The following is a 20,963-nucleotide window of genomic DNA, read 5'->3' as shown; positions in this document are numbered from 1 at the left end:
GCAGAGGCTGTGGGCAGCTTCGCATCCCAGAGCTCAACCGCTGCACCACCGGGGAGGCCCCATAGAGAGTATTTTAAATACTGAATTGCCGTTGCAGCGCAAGTAAGCACATTATCTCATAAATGCCCTCTTTGCGCCTCTCTTTGTGCTCTTTTAGAATTGAGATACCTAATCTTATCAAGAAATATTCTTTATCCACAATTGGACAAATCCTGACATTCTAAAAAACAGTCTTAAACTGCAGATGTATGTTTTGTATTTGAAGCCACAACAGATATACTTGAGAAGCAGACAGGGAACAGAAATAGTGTTTATAATATTCATATCAGTTTTCTGGTCACCGACTCTTGCATTCTTCTTGAGAGAAAACATTCATGATGTTTTATGAGTTTCTGCAATTTCTTCTCATTCCTGTTCTTTGTTATTTGGACAAAGAGCCTGCGTTTTTAAGACATACAATAGCTTCAAGCATGAGATTCTCAAAGTAACTGTCACATTGTTCTGTTTTTACTTCATTCATTTCTTTTTACCTACTCCTCAAGGATCATTAGATCCCCAAAATGAAGGGTCTTGGTCATATCCTAGGGTGCATTTCTCTCATCTATAAAACTGAAGGCTGGAGGAGGTAACCCCTGTGGTCTCTTCTAAGTCCTCACCTTGCATACTTTGTATGAGAACACCTCTCATCTCATCCTCTAAAACTCCAGCAAAGACTTTGGAGAGATTCACTTTCCAGAAACCACCAAGTGCCCCAAAGTATATTTTCATCACATTTCACACACCTTATTGTTTGAATCAATGATCTCTTTCTCCAGTGACCACAGCCACCACAGAGCTGTTCATCATTTCTTCTCTAACCTAGCACATTACCTGGCACAGTCTACACCTGCGGCATGAAATAAAGTCTGGATCGAATTATCCTTCTGTCTCGTGTATAGAGTCCTTTAGCTAGTCTAGAGCCAGTACCTTGCTCTTCTGAAGCAAAAGCCAACCTAAGGGTGTTGCATTGTTAGTGAGTTGTGGGTTTGTCTGTAATGCCTGGGACTGCCCAGTGGTACTCGGAAACCACCAGATGAATTCATGTGTACTTTTAGCGCTTTAAGTGGCAGAAACATGCCCTGTTTTATTGTTGCTGCTGCTTTTGGTGCCCCCAAATCGAGGTAGAACTCAATAATAGCCACTAATTAACAAAAGAATAGGGCTGAAATTGAAATACTCAAGATTATATCCTAGACCTTGAAGCTACCTGTTAAGAGCCAGTGAAAGCAGTGTGCTCATCAGGGACTTGTTCAGCAATAGCAGAATGTCTAATTAGTAGACCTTAATCAAGGTAGGAGCTTGATTTTTCTCTCAGGTAATAACAAGTGTGGAGACGGAACATGCAGAATCGGTTGGTATGGCTATGCAAGGTTGGCAGGCCTTTGCCTCTTAGTTGGCCACAAAGTGGCTGCTAGACCTCCAGCCATCACATTTTAAGTAAGAAAAAGTGAAAAACTTCATAAAAAGGGAGTCTTTCTTGTACCCACTCAAAAATTTCATGGGCCTAAATTGTATGCTGTGAGCACTAAAATCTGTAGAATTTTTTGGCTGGGTATTTGCCTCCCACACAGATGGATTTCTGTTAGTAAGGAAGAGGAGAGATGGGGTATTATGTAGACAAGTAGACACAATCTCCTCCTCTGGTTATTCAGACATACTTTTCTTTCCATGCATGGGTTATATTCCCCATTCCCAAGAGAGAAGGTTCTCAAAACTCATACAGTTAACACAGAACCCTGGATCTAGGTGTCCCGACCCGCGGGGTTCAGAGGCACGGAAAGAGAAGGGCTGAGGATTGAAATGAAGGGCTTGACAACTTGACGCTAGCGTTTGCTTCTTTATTTTTCCTTTTCCTTCTCTTTTCCTTTTCCCTGTCTTTCTACCTTCCCTGGCTTTCTCTCTGCTCCTCTCTCAGCACTCTCCTCTCTCGTGGTTCTCCTCTTAAATCTCTTTTCTTCTTCCCCTCTCTCTCCCGCGTTCTCCTCTTATACCCTCGTAGCTCCTCCCCCCGTACCTCCCAGTCTTGTGTGCTTTACAGGAAAAACCTGTGGTTCTCCGAAGGCGAAACGGTAAAGCGAACTCATGGCACGCATATGCAACATGGCACATACTCCGGACGGCTCCGGACATCTAGGTCAGGCATGGCCCTCCCCATCATGTCTGGATATAATCTCTTGCACAAGTCCCAACACATCTAATGCTAGGAAAGATATAGAATAACTGCCATAACAATGTTCCCTTTGTAAAAGGAGGGATGGAGGGCACAGCACTTACTGTCCTAGCAATGACCAAAGCCTCCTGGGCAAGAGCAAGTTTTCAACCCCTAACTCTTGTGGAGGGAACTCTTGTTCATTGCCTTGCTTCTCTCTTGGATGTTGTTCCCCATTTGCTGTCTTCCATGGCCACTTCTGTGGTGGACATTGGGAAGGCATCTTTTCTGGGAGATATTTACAATGTCAAGCTTACCTCTTGTTGACGTGAATTCCTGGGGTGAGGGACAGAGAGGAAGAGTTGCAGATTAGTACAGGGAACCCCATCTGGAAGGGAACCACCCGTCCCATTCTCTGATAAAGCAGGTTCCCTCAGCCCTACAGGGTTTGTTATATGGGTCTCTCAGACATCTGCATTTGTAGGCCAAATGTCCTGAGTAGCAAAGTCGTATTTCTTCCCACCTTGCTCCTTGGCTGAAATGAAGAACTCCAGACTTTCGTAAGAGTGACAAAGCACTGGCTGATAGTCTAAAATTCTTCCTATCATTTCCTCGGAACCACAGCCACAGTTAATATACCAATGACTTTCTAAGGTACAGCAGTTGGCAGTTTGACCAGATTTTTCACATTACATAGCTAGGGTCACCTTTTTGAGCCTGAGGCATCCAAGTTCTTGGCCTCTGCCACCCTTTCTGCCCATTTGCTCATCCAATTCCACATTTAGGTCCTCTTAATTTTAGTTCCACCACTTCTAGGAACATCACACTCTGTATTTGTTTAGAGTTTATGACAGCTAACTGGATATGGCAAATTGAAATAACAGTGATAAAGCAACATGGAATTCTATTTTTCCTTTCATTTCTGTTCTTCTGTTAAGGAATCTTATTGTCAACTCTGCCCAACAATATCCTTTTTCATCCACTTGAGCAGAACTGTGTTCTGTAGCTATCCATACCTCCAGCAGAGGCTGGATTGAGTTGAATACACCTTCACACCCTACAAACTAAAGGAAGAAAGAGAGAATAGATGTTAGCTAGAGAGCCACCAGCTTTTGACACAAGCTACCTGTTTACTTGTCACATGAGACTCTGTGACAGTGGAGCAGGGATTATTGGGCAGAGTGCCTGGGTCAGAAGTACCAGAAGCAGTCGGGCAACATTCTGATAGCGAAAGGAGCAAGTCCAAGTCCAGTGGGTCAGAGTTCAAGTCCTGGCTCCATTATTTACAATCTGGAAAGTCTTGGTCTTATTTTTTAGTGTCTCTTGGTTCCGATGTTTATCTGCACCTTCCAAGGGGGATACTAACAATGTCTTCCTTACAGCATCATTATGGCAATTAAATAAGGAAATCCATGGAAAGTGCTCAAATAGAACAGGGACTGACACACAGTTACGCTCAAAAAATAGCCTTTAGCTGGTGGCAAAGTGAGGTCGGATGCCCTGGTTTTATAAGGTGGTTGTGAGGATCCAGGAGAGAATAAGACAATGAGGAAGGTTCCAGCACAGTGGGGGCATCTCCCTCCCCCTCACTCCCTCTTTTGCAGCCACACCTGTGCTCTCTCATCAAGCGAAGCAGGTGCCCACATCCCAGGGTCTCTGCCCTTTCTGTCCCCTCAACTGCAACAGCCTCCCACTGATATCCTGTCGCCCCCATTTCTTACTTTATTTAGGTCCTGTCTCAGAGGAACCTTTCCTAATCCTCCCGTACTCCCATCGGTCACTGTCCTCTGACATAATTCCCTTCGTAGGACTCACCACCACCCGACAGGACAGTATTGCATGCTACTCACTCGCTGTCGTCGGAACACAGGCCTCGCAAAGCTTTGTGGCAGTGTTGTCTGATTTGTTCAGGACATGCACGTGATAGGCACTCAGTGACTATCTGTTGAATGCATAAATCATAGCTATTTAATCAACCTGGGCTGACTTCTAAAATGTAAACATTTTCTATAAATCAAAAGAGGAATCCAGTCAGGAAGGTGGAAAGTTTAGGTGAAGGTTGAGGAGATAACTGGGAACTTAGCATCTAAAATCCAGGATGCTTGGAAGCAGGAATTAGTGACCTGTCACTGTTGGAGGACCTCTTTGTTGGGTATGAGAGAACTTAGAGACCACTAGCTTAACTTGCTCCCTTTACAGATGAGGAAATGGAGATTTCTAAAGGTTGTTAGACCTGAATGGAAAATGTTTTGATTGATTCATAAGATTTGAATATGTCTCTGTGAAGTTACTTTTCAGTGAGAGGTGTTACTTATTTTGGCCAAAGGAGACATGCAGGTGTGAATCTGACTTTGAGGCCAGGTGTGGATAAACAGAGGACTGTTTTCTCCCCCTGCCAGTTAACAGGATTTAGCCTCTGGCTTTGGGTGTCCCTGGGCCTATGACTTTGGCCAGGTGACGGGTCTCACCCAGTTCAGCGTTTCTCAGTCTTTTACACTATTGTCCTTTTGCCCCACCCTGGGGGAAAGTTTAAGTTCTCTCTTACACAGATTTTAACTAGTATGCAATAAGATATTTTTCAGGTAGTATGACGTTTTGCAATAGGGCACTAAGCATTACAATATCTGAGGGGTTCCCCCAGTTAGTTTTCACCCTTTGTGGGAAGCATTGCCCTGCTGAGCTGGCTTCCTGTAACTGAAAGGAGATGCAAGAAAGGCGATAGGTCCTGCCTCCATATCCATAATTACCTCAGGACAGAAGCGTTTGTTTTGAATGCTAAGGCTGTCAGCTTGAAGCTACTCAAAATTAATTTAAAATTATCATGGCTGTTTTCGTGAGATGGGAATCTAATTGGAAAATTACATATGATGGACAAAAGTGAGCTGGGCTGTTGCTGTGCCCCTCCTTGTCCATCCGGGCTGCCCACAATTGAAAGAGATGGATTTTTAGGAGATGTTTTCAGACCTTTGCACAGATCAGCCCTCAAGGGATGCTGGTATTTGTAACTTTGCAGATTTCTTCTGAATTTTCTCTAGGTCCACATTTTGTTCACTGGAATGTTTCCTTGGAGTCGTGTGGCAGAGGAACCACACTTTACATAGCTATGCAAAATCTTGTATTTTTTTTTGTCCAGAGTCATCTCAAATCCATGCAGTGGATGGGGATGCCTCTACTTCCCTTGTTCATAGATAGTCCCAGGAAAATGACTTGATAGAATAAGGGGTTGGATGGAATACTAGAATATTCCCAATTATAGGTATGGAATTGGGAGGTTATAGAGCCTACGAGTACCTAATAAGGATAAATGCCTTTAAGGGTGTCTAAATACCTGAAAGGAACTTTCCTTCCCAGCCCTACCACATGCAGGGTCAGAGGGTGGGTTCCAGCAGCCACATTGATATCTCATGGCCCTGTCTCTTTGGCCATCTCTCATTGGACTATAGATGGATAGTTGATCCAAGCTGAGCCAACCAGTCTTGCTCACCCGCAGTGTATTAATGAACAACTTTTGTGTTGCAAAGGGCAGAGAGCAACTCAAGGTAAAGTTTATTTTTGCTTAAAGGGTGTTTAAAGGGTGCTAGACCTTTTTTCTTTAAGTAATTACATTTTAAAAATTAATTTATATAAGAATTAATAGGGTCTTTCAGATTAAGGGGGAAGGCAGCAATGCAGCTCCATCTGGGATGGCTGGAACTAAAATCAAGATGCTGTGAGGAAGTCAGAGCAGGAGAATATTGCCATTCAGAACCCCTTGTTCAAAAGTTATAGTTCCTGAAGGGGATTATGGTAAGTGAAATTAGTCAGGAGAAAGACAAATATGAGATGTTTTCATTCATATGCAGAGTATAGAGAAAAAAAACAAAGGAATAGATGAAACTAAACAAAGCAAACCCTAGGATGATGACTGTAGAATTCATGCTACCAGAAGGGGAGGGTAGATGAGAACACAGGGGCTGGGGGCCCAATGGTTTATAGTGAAGGACTTTGGCTACTTGGTGGTGGGTGTGACGCGATAACAGAGCTGAAGAGGTGTGAATCTATTTCCCTAAATCATATACAGTGTTGTAAATTAATGATAACCTCAATTAAAGTTTCTGTCACACACTAAGGACTAGAACCCATTCCACTAGAATTCTTTCTCTCTAGGTCCTGGTGTTCAACTCTCAGAGAATAACTCTGTCCGTGTTAGGGTGAGATGCCCAGTTCTGGATCTGTTGACAAGGGCTGGCAGGCTTATAGTACATGAACATGACTGCCAAGAATGTACCTCTGTCGTTTCTATTAAGAGGGTTGTCATAGACTTCTTCCACACTAGTTTCCATTTATTTATGCCTCTCCCCACAGGCTGAATTCCTTCAGGGTGAAGAATTTGCCTACTGACAGTATATTCCCAGGGCCAAATTCAAGGCCTGGTTCTTCATACATGTTCAGTAAATATGTCTGTGTTGAATGAATGCAAGTTGACTTCAGCCAAAAACATTCTCTGCTACTCTTAAGTTTGGTCTTCTTCAATCAAGCTTATTTAACAAGCATCTTGCCCAGGTTATTTACTCTGTATTCATACATACGGAACGATGGAAGTGTGTGACTAACTCCTTGAATCACAGGCTATTACATTTTTAACTGAAAGATCTTTAAAAATCGTTTTAAATTATGGAGGTGGCAAGCACTGTGCTGGGGCAGGGACTGTATTAATGAATAAGACACTGTCACTGTGTTTGAGAACCTCTTTGTTGAGGTTGAGAGAACTTAGCGACCACTTGCTTAAGTTCCTCATTTTATAGATGAGGAAGTAGAGGCTCATAAATGTTGTTAACCTGATGGGCAGAGTTTTGATTGACTCATAAGATTTGATTGTGTGTGTGCAGAGTTACTTTTCAGTGAGAGTTACTTAGGTCGGCCATTCCATTTTTGTCCATACCTGGATTATCTTTTCTTTGATTTTGACTTTCTAATAGGCAGTTGATCATATAGGTGATATTTGCTAAACTCTCGATTTATTTGGAACCATTTAATAGCTGGCATTTAAATTCTTTGGAAACTCAGACTCACCATATTGGAGCTTTATGGTTTCCGAGTAATAAGGCCATTTATTATTGACATGCCATCTGACACCTCTTCCATTTTTTTAATTTTCCTTATTAAATCACTTCCTGAGAAGTCTCAAGAATGTTTTCCATCTTAGATGGCATGGTTTATCATTTTTCTGTGTTTATAGAAGATGGAGGTGAAATTTCTCTTTGGTGGAGAAGGAAAATTGGCAATTGAAGTTAATTAACCTTGATAGGGCAGCCAGATATTATGTGCTGAATTTAGGGGTGGGGTGGGGTGGGGTTGCTACCAGCTCTTGCAGGGTAGACACACCTGCTGCACCGGCCTGCAGACTGGCGGATGACATGAGTGCTGTGAGCATTGGGACACAGAGCAAAGAAAGGCCATGTCTTCATCCCCAGAAGCCTGGAGGAACATTTCCCTGCAGGAAATGGCTTTTGGGATGGTCTCAGAGTAGGTCTGTTTCAGCAGTTAATCAGAGGAATAGAAGAGAGGAGACTAAATGCTTTAGGATGCCGGCACAGGATTCTCTCTGGGTCTACATGAAAAATACAGAACCATGGCTGAGCTTAGTGTTGTCCAGCAGGACAGCTGGATTCTGCAGTTGGCTGGCCCTTTCTCCTCTTGGTGGCTTGTCAGAACATAATTTGGAAGGGAGATCCCTCTCCTGTAAGTGTTGTTGGGCTAGTCAAGGCAAAGGACATAGATTTTTAACTTTCTAGTACCATAAGCTCTTAAATAGGTTCATAATTCCTCTATACTCTCTCCGAGCCTTCTGATTGGACGTGAGTTTGATGGTATATAGGTGGGGTTGATGTGGCAAAAGTCATCTCCTTTCCCTGCCAATCAGGGAAATTTCCTGAAGGTCAGCAGTCCAGAAGCTTCTGTCTGAGTGAAGGGGGTATGTATCCATGTGTGCATATATATGAGTGTGCATCTGTGTGTCTGTGTCTATAGCAGTGTGTATCTGTCTGTGTGTACAAGATAGAGGGGGCTGGGCCTCCCTGGAGGCACAGGGGTTAAAGCCAGTGCTATCAAGCTATTGGCAGCCACTGCAACACAAGTTTGATCCCCGGCCAGCCAAGGAGCTACCCACATGGCACAGCAGACCTCTCCTGTCTCACCTGCTGCTCCCCTCAGCAGTGTATTTCAGTAGATCTGCCTGTTCTGCTCCCTGCTCTCTCTGGTGAATTCTCTCATCCCCCACACCTCTGGCCTATACCCCAGTTCTTGTATGCATAAATAAATAAATCTTAAAAAAAAAAAAAAAAGATAGAGGGAGCTGTCTTGAGGAATGGGAATGGCATTAGGTTTCTGGCTAAAAAAGAAATGTGTCCTATAATACCAGCCATCTGTTCTTTGTCAGGAGGCTCACAGTTGTGACTGGAATTTTTTGTTTTTTCCTTTCTCTCCCAGGTGTGAATGAATCTGGGGAAAGTCACACTCTCGCTGCTGGAAGAAAACCCCATTTCCGGCTCCTCCGAATGGACCCTGCTATGAAATGAACCAGCCAAGGACTGGCCAGAGACTTCCTTCCTTTCCTCATTGAGCGCTGGCCCAGCTGGCCGCAGCACTTGTTCCACGGCCATTCTATTGTTTTCCATCCTCTGGCCCAGCTCACAGTCTCGGGCAGACTACCCCGAGGCTCGTCTGCCAGCCTGAACATGCACGCAGGCAAAACCGATGCCAGTCAGGCTTCCCCAGGGACGTGGGGCCTCGTGGGGCCCATTCCCCAGGAGCCAGTCCTCCCATGATGTCGGGGTCCGGGAGTGAACACCATGCCCATCACTCAGGACAATGCCAGGCTGCACCTGCCCCTCCTCTGCCGGTGGCTGCAGAACAGCCTGCGGGAGGGCGGGGACGGGCCGGAGCAGCGGCTGTGCCAGGCGGCCATCCAGAAGCTGCAGGAGTACATCCAGCTGAACTTTGCTGTGGACGAGAGCTCGGCCCTGCCTGAGCACAGCCCCCCGGAGATGGAGATCTGTACTGTGTACCTCACCAAGGAGCTGGGGGACACTGAGACTGTGGGCCTCAGCTTTGGGAACATCCCTGTGTTTGGGGACTATGGAGAAAAGCGCCGAGGGGGCAAGAAGAGGAAGCCCCACCTGGGCCCCGTGCTGGACGTGGGCTGCATCTGGGTGACGGAGCTGAGGAAGAACAGCCCCGCGGGCAAGAGCGGGAAGGTCCGGCTGAGGGACGAGATCCTCTCCCTCAATGGGCAGCTGATGGTTGGTGTGGACGTCAGTGGGGCCAGGTGAGTGGGGAGCACCAGCTGGCATTGGCCTGGGGTGCAGGACACCTGGGGCTGCCCTGTGTCTGCTGCTCCATCCTGCCTCTGCAGAGGGGGTGTTGCTTGGCGTGGGTGCTTGACACAGGAGATAGCTGGGGGCATGGGCTCTGGACTGGCTGGTTTGTATGTCAAAGGCGCGCTCTCAGGGACGGCTTCTGCTATTTCTAGGAATTGAGTCCCGCTGGGAGGGGCAGTGTCTTCAGGTCAAACTCTCAAATGCCAGAGTACCAGGATATGGAAAACATAACCAGTACTAGGCCTCTGGAAATTTTACAAAGTTGAGCATGTATATCTTCCAAACCTCATTTTTTTGCTAGTGAACAGTCATGACTCTGAGTTCCCTTCTCTGATGATGCAGGCGTGTGAGTGGCCTGGACAATGAAGGGCGGTGGGGGAAGGCCCTTCCCCACTGGGCAGTAGGAGTGGGGGAGGGGAAAGCCAAGCTCCATTGCTTGGTCTTCCAGAGAGCATGAAAGTGAATCAAGTGAGGCAAGGAATGCTAGAGTCCTGGACTCCTGTTGCTTGTTGCAGCCAAGAGGTGGATATGACCAGGAGGAGCTGACTAGCTCCGTGTTGCAAGATTCATGTCCTAGTTTTCTGGAAAAATGATAAGTACCATTTTCTGAGGAGTTGCTCTGGTGGTGGACGTTGTGCTGTCTACTATCTCATTTAGCGCCTACCACAGCTCCATAAAGGACAGTTCTAGGTGGGGCCCATGGCCAACGTATGGCCAGGTAACTTGGTCAAGGTCATCTGAGGAAGAGGCAGAATCAGATTTCAACTTGGGTCTCCCATGCCCTGTGCTCTGCTGCCTCAACTCTGCCCCACGCCTAGACTTTGGTCCTTGTCGTGAGGCATGGTGCTTAATTTCATGGATGGTTTACAGTTCCACAAAACAACTCCTGACTATAATTGCAGATTTGCCCAGGAGGCAAATGACTAGAACAAATTCCATGGTTTCCAGTTACCCAATCTGACAAGGAAAACAGAAGCCCCAACCCCCCCCTCAACCTCATCTTATAAAAGGAAACCCAAATTTTATGTGAAATCCCTTAGGCAAACTTAATCTAGTCAGATCTTAAAACTAGAAGCACTTTGAGATGAGGCATCAGGGAGTTTAAAATGTTTAGAATATTCTCAAGAAGTTCTTTTTCACTCTTTGTAACAGTTTTCCTTCAACCCTGAATTTTCTTATACACCCAGGTAGGTTTTGTTCTACCATGTGATGAGTAGGAATCAGGGTTCTACAGAGATCCAGTGTACCCCGCCAGCAGCCCCCTCAGCAAACTGCCCCCTCAGTGATCACATATCCACCCTCACTTGTAAGCAACAGATTTTAGGGGTCAACACAACAACTTGTACTCACCACGCCAACACAATAAGCCATCCGTCCCATCACTTGCTATTATGAGTCACTTTTTTTGGATAATCCATTCTGCTCCTTCTCAGTTTGATTTTTTAATTCAAAACTCACTTCAATAAGTTATGGGTTAATTGTCCCTCCCTCCCCCCTCCCCCAACTCATATGTTTAAATCCTACAGAACCTGAGAATGTGGCCTTATTTGGAAATAAGGCTATGGCAGATATAATTAGTGAAGTTGAAGTGAGGTCATGTGGGAGTAGGGTGGGCCCTTAATCCAATATGACTGGTGTCCTTATAAAAAGAGTGAACTTGGACACAGACATGCTCATAGGGGAAATGCCATGTGAAGACTGTGGTTATGCTGCCACAGGCCACGCGGGGACAGCTTTTCCTTAACCTCAGAGGGAGAATGACACAACACCCGGATCAAGGACTTTTAGCCCCCAAACCAGAAACTATGTATTTCTGTTGTTTAAGCCACTTGGTTTGTGTTGCTTTATTATGGCAATTCTGGCCAATGGATACGTGTGATATTTTCACCCTATCACCTGTGACTAGTCGATTTTTCAGATAGTTTTCTTCCTGACAAGAGTTACTCTGGAAACTTTAGAGCACCAAGGATGTTTTCTGAAGAGGATACTGAAAATCACTGTGTTAAGTGTGGGAGGAGCAGGTGCAAAATGTGGAAGATGAGGTCATGGTTTGCTTATTTTAAAAATTAGCTCGGGGTCAATTTAGAAAGTTCATTCTGGGGAAAGAACAAAGAATCCATAGCCTTCTGTATCCCAGAACCTGTTCTGAAGTGAAACCTGTGACTGTCCCTAAATTGCATACCGTACCTGTCTTCTCACTGGCTGATAACTCCTGATGTCTACAGTTTTGCTTCTACATTCTGGATACCCCTCATTCTTTTGAGTGGTGACAACATTGGCATGGAGTGAACTTCTAGAGATGTTTCTGGAATGGGTAGAGATATTAGTTATTTTGATGTTACACATCTTGCAGGCAGAGCTGCAGAAGAAAGTTTTTGTTCCCCAGTTCTATTATACCTATTCTAGGGAAGATGGGTTTTTCTGGAACGTTCCATTTACTTCTATTTGGTGAAGGGAGATCTGGGAAGGTTTTTGAGACTAGTTCTTACAAGGAATACTTTGTAACCCCAGTCCCTCCCTTCCCCAGCTCGCTTTCTATAAGTAAACCAGATCTGTTCCCTGAGGACAGATTGTTCCAAATTGGTAACAAAATGTGGAATTAATTAAAACACAACCCACACACTAAAACAAAAACAAGTAGCCTTTTCTGAAAAGTAAGAGGATCCATGTTTCACTTAAAATGTCCTTTTTAGTTTGTGAGCCTTGACTGGGCTTTTTGTGCATTAATAAACGTGCAGAACTCAGTGCAGAGAACATGGACTTTGGCAAGATGGAGAGATGGATCTGGCTTCAGACCAGCTCCTTGGCCATGTGACTGAGGACAAGTTACTTCAGCACCAGGAGGTTGATGCTGTATTCCCAGTAGGGGTCGCTAGTGGTGAGGTGACTGACTGTACTGAAAAGACACGTGATGGATTTAGTTCATGCCCCACCTGGTCCATGATAACAGACTTAAACCCAAGACAGCAGGAACTGAGAAAAGGCCTTTGAGTTTGAGGCACAGAGAAGAACCTCAAATCTAAAACAATTGACTGAGCAAGAAAGAGAATAATCTTCAGCCCAGAAACTGGGGTGATGATACAGAACTACTGACCAGTTGGTTTAGCACGGGGAGCAACCACTGGCAAGGATGACGGTGCATGCAGGAAGTGTCACACAGCCCTTTGAGTTACTGGGGCATGAGACGTCTGTGATCACACTGGCCAGGTGCTGGGCTGCTGGCCAGAGGGCCTGGGGACTCAGGGCAATTGTCTAACTGGTGCAGAAGAATCACATACTGGGCAGAGAGCTGAGTATCAGCCCTGACCAGGAGTAACCTTCAGTGTGCTACCCACTACCTTTAAATTGTGCGTAAAATTAAATTTAGGGTTGTTACAAGCACAGACTGTGGTTACCCATGGCAACCTTGAGTTCTCTCTAGGTTATAGCAGATTTTAAACAGTGTCAAGAGGCTGCTAGAAGGTGTTGCTTGGAGAAGTGACTGCAGGTAGTGATATAGGAGATCGAAGAAAGGAAGAATTGCCAATTAGAGCTGTAGCGTGTAGTCTCTGGGGCCATTTAGCCTGATAGTCCTGTCTACCTGGATGGGCCCAAAGGCACCGGGTGCTGCAGAGCTGTGTATCTAGTAAGAGGTGGCCATCGCCATGACCTACAGACATTAAGGAAAGGTTAAATTGTATTCAGTTTACTGTTTAAGGAGCCAGAGAAGCGTGTAATATATTTTAGAAAGATTTCCATTACAGAAGGTTAAAAGGAAAACAAGACTTAGCATTAAAAATTCAATTATCTGGAAAATTTGTCATGTGGAACAGCCCCCTCCCCAGGGATGCCGTGGAAACGAAGCATTACTGGACCTCACGTCTGTGCCACCTCTCTGCCTCCGGTCTGTGTTCCCCACATGCAATTTCACTTCATGACCTCCTTGCTGGGAGGTATCCCAGACACCGTGTAAGTCTGTTGTTCTCATTGAACCAAGGAGGAAACTGAGGCTCTGGAGGCGGCTTCCTGGGGTCAAGTATCTTCTTAAGAGACGAGTGAGGCATAGGATTCAGGGCCTGTGACTCAAATTCTAGAACTTTTTACTTCAACTCTGCAAACAATAACCAATGAAATTAGGACTCTTTTTGTTGTTACAGCAGAGTGCTGTTGACAGAAAAACCAACCAGAAAATCAAGTTTTTCTATGTATTTCTATATCCATCCACTACATGGATAATAATTACATCTAGAACCTTCCTTCTCAACAAGCATTTGACCTACAGCAGCTTCATAAACATATAATGGTGGGAGTTGCTTTCCCTCAGCTCTCAGAGGGCTTTCTGGCCTTGGAGGATCTCTCGCATGGGCTGCCATCTTGTGGTGGAAGTCAGTACAGTGCTGGGAGTTGTAGTCAAGTTGATTATTCGTTAGTCTGTGTGGGTTTCTCTCCTGTGCTCTGCTCTTTAATTTTGCCTCAGCAACCGGACTCTCCTGTTTAACCACTGGGAAACTGACCCAGATACCTTGTTTTGAAATCATTAGCATTGCTTTCAGGGATTGAGACTGTAAACCATAAAGAGAGAAAAGGTAAAGCATCTTAATATGATTATGGCATTACTCCTCACCCTTTCCTCTGTGGGCACACCTGGCTATTTTCAGGAAGCAGGAATACTATTTCACTTTCATATCCAGGCAGTAACAGATGCCCACAAATGTCCTCCAGAGCTTTTCTTGTCCAAAAGGTCATTGAGTTCCAAAGGTGGACACCTGTTTGGGGCCTTGTTCCTCTCCTGATACTCTTGAAGCAGGTAACCTGGCTCACCTGATCCTAATTAACTTATTTTCCACACACACAGGTCACAGGAATTGAGTGCCCATCTTTGGGTTTTCAACTATGGGTTGTTGCCTTCTCCCAAGGAAATAAAACCAGATATTTTCAGGACCCAAATTATATCTCTCTTTTGTGAAATTTGTAACAAAACATGGATGTGGAAAACATGGATGTTGAATAGTTATGTAGGTTTCTTTATGGGATTTTCCCTTGAAATATGAATTTCCTCCAACGATTTTGAAGATGTGAGTTGAAGTTATACTAGAAATATTCATGAAAATATTACTATTAGTCACTTTTTGTATGGCCAGGCATACCAATAGTGAAATGTACAGAGCAGCACAACAGTGTGAGTATCAGGGTGTTTCCTATCTCCCAGCCATAAACCTGCGTGCAGGGATTTCAGTGATCTAGTAGCTGACTCATCCCACACTCCACTCAGGGCTCTCTCTTTGACAAAGAAAGGATGATCCTGTCATTCACAATTTCTCTTGGACTTAAATTTAGCCATTTTTGGGGAGAGGATGGAAACGGAGGGCTAGACCATTTCCATAGCTGAAGTGTCTCTTTGCTCAGCACCGAGGCTGGACTCAAAGGTTAGTCCATTTAAATGAGACTGATCTTTATTAGGCAGTTTTTGACCTTTGGGATCACAGATAGGTTTTCTCAAATGTCCCCAAAGGAAGTCTGAACTATTAGGAGTGGGAAAGGGGGATGGGTGTCCTTTCGAGAAGTTCAAGTTCTGTTAAGTATAGGTCTCTGTCAAATTACATGGCAAGTCTTGAGGTTTTTCTTTGACTCAAGGGTTTTATTTGGTCCAGATGTCCATTTCTGCGAAACTCTTGTCTTGTCCAGCAGAATGCACAGAAAAGATTTAACTGGCAGTCACCGGAAATGGTTCATGCTCTAGAAAGGTCGTTACCCAAGGGGAAGGCCCATGAAACCCCATGAGGTTTTGGAAAAACTTATTAGTATCCCAAGATATAGATATATTTTTATCTCACCAAAAAAGAAGAAACGGAGCTTAACTAATATTTCAGCTATGAATTGAGACAGGCATCCTTATTCAACCTGTATATCAAGAGGGCCCCATGACTTCCTGTGTGATTTTTTTTTTTCCTAAGAATGTGAAAGTGGTTTTATTGGAGATGGGCAAGAAACGAGGCTAAAGGAAACCTTATGTTGAACTGAGCCAAATTCAAAACATAATAAAGACCAAATCAGTCCACCAAAAGTTGGGATAAATGAATGAATCAGGGACCAACGTTGTGATAATGGAGCCATGTCAAGAGACGAGGTGCAGGGGCATGGTCTTTTTTTTTTAAGATTTATTTATTTATACAAGAACAGGGGTACAGGTCAGAGGTGGGGGTTGAGAGGACTCACCAAAGACAGAGTGGGGAACAGAACAGGCAGATTGACTGAAATACACTGCTGAGGGGAGCAGCGGGCGAGTCAGGAGAGGTCTGCTGTGCCATGTGGGTCACCTCTCTGGCAGATAGTTTCATAGTGTTGCATCTCAACCCTTTGTGCCACCAGGGAGGCCCCATGTACGGTCTTGAACTTAATTGTCTTGAACCCACCCTTGCTTGGCCGGCTGGAGCAATGAGCGGTTCTTCTGATCTCAGCTGGGGTCACACGTTTGTGCACAACTGCAGGTCTGGTTCTGGGTGACTGGGCAGGCCTAGGCCACGTCTCATCACACAGTGGACAGTTGGACTTACTCACCTCATGCTTCCAAGAGACCAGACACAAGTATGCAGATCTTCTTGGGGGCCCTCTGGTTGCCATACAGGGATCCCAGTGACCTGTCCTGAGGGAAGAAGGGACCACAAAGTCACACTCACTGGTTAATTCACTTTTGATATATTTCAAGGGACTATAGTTTCTGTAGCTCACTGGGTCATATAGATTTATGAATTAAATCATTTCACTTTAAATTAACCTTTACCAAATGGACAGATAAACTAAAATTCTTGAGGGGGAAAAAAGAGGATTGAAAATAATACAATGACTGCAGATATAAGCAAACTCTGAGAAAATGACTGGGTTGACCCATCTCTTACTAGTTATGGGTTCAGCCACATGAGTAGGTAAAAATGATGACAAACTATTCAGACTGACAAGAAGTCAGACCAAGAAATGAAACTCAAAGCTATCAAGAGACTAGTGAAGTAAAAATTTCTAGCTGCTCTCATTAAAAAGAAGATTGTGCCTTGAGGTAATACTTAATGATGGTAATGAGGCCGTCATCCTATCCACGCCATGAATACAAATAGTTTTAGCAAGGTTTAAAATTATACAATACCTAATTCAGAGTTTTACTACACTGAATATTTAAGAGCCTGTTTGGAGTCTTTTTTTACTTAATTGCTGAAGACAAAAAGCTACATGCCATTAGGAAAATACTCATTCTTCCTGATGAGGTAAAAATAGCTAAAATAATACGTGGAAAACAATATAGCTACAAAATGAAAGGCATGATTCTGCCAGCAGATTCTCTTGGAAGATGCACAGAAGCATTACAGAAGTTTTACAGGAGGAGTGTGAGGTGTGGGAGGTCTGCTGTGCACTTGGGGGAAGCACTGCTGCTTCTCGCCTGTTCCAAATAAGGGGATTTGCTTCATTCTGTTTCAATAATGAAATAAAACACCTACTTATTTGTGAGTCACTAAAGAAAAGAGGTACCAGAAAAGATATATTTTCAAAAGTCAATGACTTCGGTAGTTAACATAATGCTTTAAGGGAAAAATTACATAAGGTAACAGCTGATTTCACTAGAATAAAAAGGACTTCACAGCAAGTTACCAAAATAAATCTGAATACCAAGTTGGTTCACTGCTTTGGTCCTGGAAAAGTCAACGCAGCAAAGAAGCTAAGGCAGAAATGCTGAAAGGGCCGAAGAATGTCGTTGGTGAGGTGAGTTAGATGCATAAAAATGAGATCTTTTAAATTTATCCAACTTTACTGTTCTAAGACCGTCACTACCCATGCAAAGTGTTACCACAGAGAGGTCTGCTGTTTATCTAGAGGCATCACACTCAACACAGTAATCAGATTTAAGAAGGAAAACAACTGGTTCTCAAGATCAGGCTTCCTGGAGGCTATTTCTGCAGACATAGCACACATGTCTGTGTCTCCCAGGTGAAGATGGTGTTCCCACAAATAAGGAAGTAACCACTGAGGCGCACCTCAGAGAGATTGTAGTTCTAGGTCACTGCCATAAAGCCAATATTAAAAGGAGCCATGAATTCTGGGGTTTCCGGGGCATATAAAAGTTATGTCTACTCTATCCTGTTGTCTATTAAGTGTGCAGTAGATATACACACTTTAATTAAAAAGGACGCTGAGACACAGGAGCACCTGCCAGGGAAAATGGCGCTACCGGTAGACTTGCTCGAATCTTAAAGCTCAGTACAGTGAAGTACAATAAAATAAGGTATGCCTGGATTTGAAAGAATCTCATGCTGTGGGAGAAGCATTTCCAAAATGAATATTTGGAAACCTTTCCACATGTCATGCCCTTTTGTCTCATAAAAAAATGTTCTTTGTCAACAATAGTTTAATATGCATATTTGAAATCTTGAGAGCAGAATTTCATATTTTTTAAGTCTTCCAAAGGATTTCAGAGACCCTATATGTTAGGGATTATTTTAAAAAGCAGCACTTCTTAATGACTTTCCCAGAAGACTTAACCAGGTTGAAAATGAACACAAAATTGGAACCTACATCTTTGTAGTAGTGCATTGGAGAATGCATATTCTTTTTGAATAAATACTTCCATTAATATACTTCTTTTTTGGATTTACCTATTTTTAGCTATGGCAGCCCTTAAAACCTAAGTCCTTTTATTCTGCATCTCAAAGCATGGTTGTGAATTATCACATACCAAAGTGTTGAGCCAAGTTTTTTAAAACTTTGAAGTATATTTAACTGTAGAGGTTTTCCTAAATATAATATTCACTTTATGTACTGTTTAAAGTAAGGCCTTTATGTACTGTTTAAAGTAAGGGCCTCCCTGGTGGCATAGGGGTTAAATAAAGACAGCTATCGCCAGCCACTGCAGCATGAGTTTGACCCCTGGCCAGGGAGCTGACCCACATGGTGCAGCAGACCACTCCTGTCTCACCCGCTGCTCCCCTTAGCAGTGTATTTCAGGAGATCTGCCTGTTCTGCTGCCCACTCTGTCTCTGGTGAATCCTTGTATGCCCCCACCTCTGTACCTCTGGCCTACACTGCAGTTCTTGTATGCATAAATAAATCTTTTTTTTTTAAAAAAGAAAGAAATATTTTAAAATGTCAAGCACTTTAGGCCGAGAGTATCTTTTAAAAGTAGTTTTTCTCCGTGTTTTTATAATGCATAAAACGTGTATGCATTAAATAAACATATGTTGGGGAGCATGCTTCTCTTTTTTTTACTGAGAAGCAGGAGAAGTTAGATTTTCTAGATTAGTCATCTCATACATATAGAGGTTAACATAGCCCATCTAAGAAAATGTCTAATTTCAAGATTTGTGGGATCCTACAGGCCATCCTCACTTATGATGGGGTTACCTCCCCATAACCCTATTCTAAGTTGAAAATATAGTAAGTCAAAAATGCGGGATGGGAGCTGCAGCTTGCTGCCACTCCCTGGCATCCTGAGAGTGTGCTACTGAGGTTTCTGCTGAATGTGTATCATTTTCACACATTTGTGAAATTGAAAAAATCTTAAGTCGAGCCATCATAAATCTGGAACTCTCTGTAAATGTTCCCCCCAAACCCTGTGCCCACCACTCCTCAACTGGAAATCCAAGGACTTTTCCTTGAGTTCTGCTGCCTGGACCCTCTTCCTAAGCTCAATGCGTCCCCCATCTCATGCTTTCTGGGTCTGACTCCTGAGTTCTACCCTGGTGCATCCTGCCAGCTGCCCCACCACACACAGATTCAGGCTCCCTGCTTGTTACTTAAGCTAACAGCTTGCTTCCTGGACCACTTTGCAGACTTTTTTTCATCCATTATTCCATTTATTCATTTTAGAGCAACATATTTATGAAGCTATTAGTTAATTCCTTAGTCCAGTCCCTCCCCTCAACACTAATCTTTATTTCAGTGAGAACATTAAAAAACATTGAGATAACATTTTGAAATGACTTGCAAGACTATTTCACTAATTCTCAATTAATTTTCTGATGTTAAGATCTCATCTGTGGGGGAGGGCCTCCCCTGGTGGCACAGTGGTTGAGCGCTGGGCTGTGAAGCTGCCCACAGCCTCTGCAGCACCGGTTCGATCCCCAGCCACCAGGCAAGGGTCCCACATGGCGCGCAGGACCCCACATGGCGCGCAGACCTGTCCTGCCACCCGCTGCTCCCTTCAGCAGTGTACTTCAGTCCTTCTGCCTGTTCTGCTCTCCGCTCTGGCTCTGGCGAATTCTCTCACCCTCCTGTGCTTCTGACTGTACCCAGTGCTTGTATAAATAAATAAATAAATCTTTTAAAAAATTTAAAAAAAAAAGATCTCATCTGTGATCATGGCAATATAGCTTCACCAAAGTAATTGAACAGATTTAAGTTTTAATTTGCCTTTTCCCATCTAATCTATGATGATATCTATTTTTCAAACTACCTTTAACAATTATTTTCATTGGAAAGAAATGCATATACATAGTAAATCATTCAAATAGAGCAGAAGGATAGTGAATGAGAAGTCTTCTCAACTCAGACCCCGTTCTTCAGTCACTAACACCAGATGCACCCCAGTTTGAGAGTATCTTACCACAATTCTCTAAGTATATATTCTCTGTTTTATTTCTCTTTTATAATAGGAGTGCAGTAATCACACTATTCTTCATCTTTTTTTAATTTTTACTTAAAAACATATCTTAGAGATTGTTTCAAATTAGAGCATGTTACTTTCTCATTTTAACAGCTGTATAATATTCCACAAGGGATTCTAATGTGATTTAATCTGTCACCTTTAATATGCATTTTTATTGTGTAGTCCTTTGCTATGTTGAATTCTGCAGTAAATTCTATGTTCACGTGTCTGTGTACATAAAAACATATTTATATGAAGGATAAATTCCCAGAGGTGGAATTCTGAAACAAGTAACATTAAAATTTTTTACTTGTGGGCCTCCCTGGTGGTGCAGCGGTTGAGCACTGGGCTGCAAAACTGCCCGCAGCCTCTGCAGCACCGGTTCCATCCCCGGCCGCGGCAAGGGTCCCACATGGTGCACAGACCTCTCCTGCCGCGCTCGCTGCTCCCCTGAGCAGTGTATTTTCTCGGTCTGCGTGTTCTGTTCCCCGCTCTGTCTCTGGTGAATTCTCTCACCCTCCCGCACTTCTGACTGTACCCAGTGCTTGTATAAATAAATAAATAAATCTTTAAAAAAAATTTTTAACTTGCATTGCAGTTACTTTGCCAAATAGGTTATACTAACTTGCACCCCCAATGACAGTATATGCAAGTGCTGTTTTTCTCACATCTTCACCAATACCATGGGAATATCTTTTAAATATTAATTCACATGACCGATAGATTTCTATATTATCCTTTTCCACTTAACACATTTAAACATGTTCCACCCCATTAAGTAGCCTTGATAGGCATAATTATCAATGATATT

The 20,963-nt window shown here is 43.6% G+C and overlaps 1 protein-coding gene across 3 annotated transcripts in view; it reads left to right on the top strand.

Annotated features, from left to right (window-relative positions):
* Positions 1–20,963, top strand: part of PDZD2 (PDZ domain containing 2) — a 319,093-nt gene that overhangs the window by 100,863 nt on the left and 197,267 nt on the right. For all 3 annotated transcript variants that reach the window (XM_054688246.1, XM_054688247.1, XM_054688245.1), the window contains one exon: positions 8,657–9,494. In XM_054688246.1, coding sequence (XP_054544221.1) covers positions 9,019–9,494 — 476 coding nt within the window. In that variant the 5' untranslated portion in view covers positions 8,657–9,018. The remainder of the gene's footprint in view (positions 1–8,656; positions 9,495–20,963) is intronic.

The sequence above is a fragment of the Talpa occidentalis genome, unplaced genomic scaffold (genome assembly GCF_014898055.3).
Source record: "Talpa occidentalis isolate TD23 unplaced genomic scaffold, MPIMG_talOcc4v2.1 talOcc4.6, whole genome shotgun sequence".
In the NCBI taxonomy this organism is placed as follows: Eukaryota; Metazoa; Chordata; class Mammalia; order Eulipotyphla; family Talpidae; genus Talpa; species Talpa occidentalis.
Note: the sequence above shows the minus strand (reverse complement) of the source record. Positions and strands in the feature narration are given on the sequence as shown.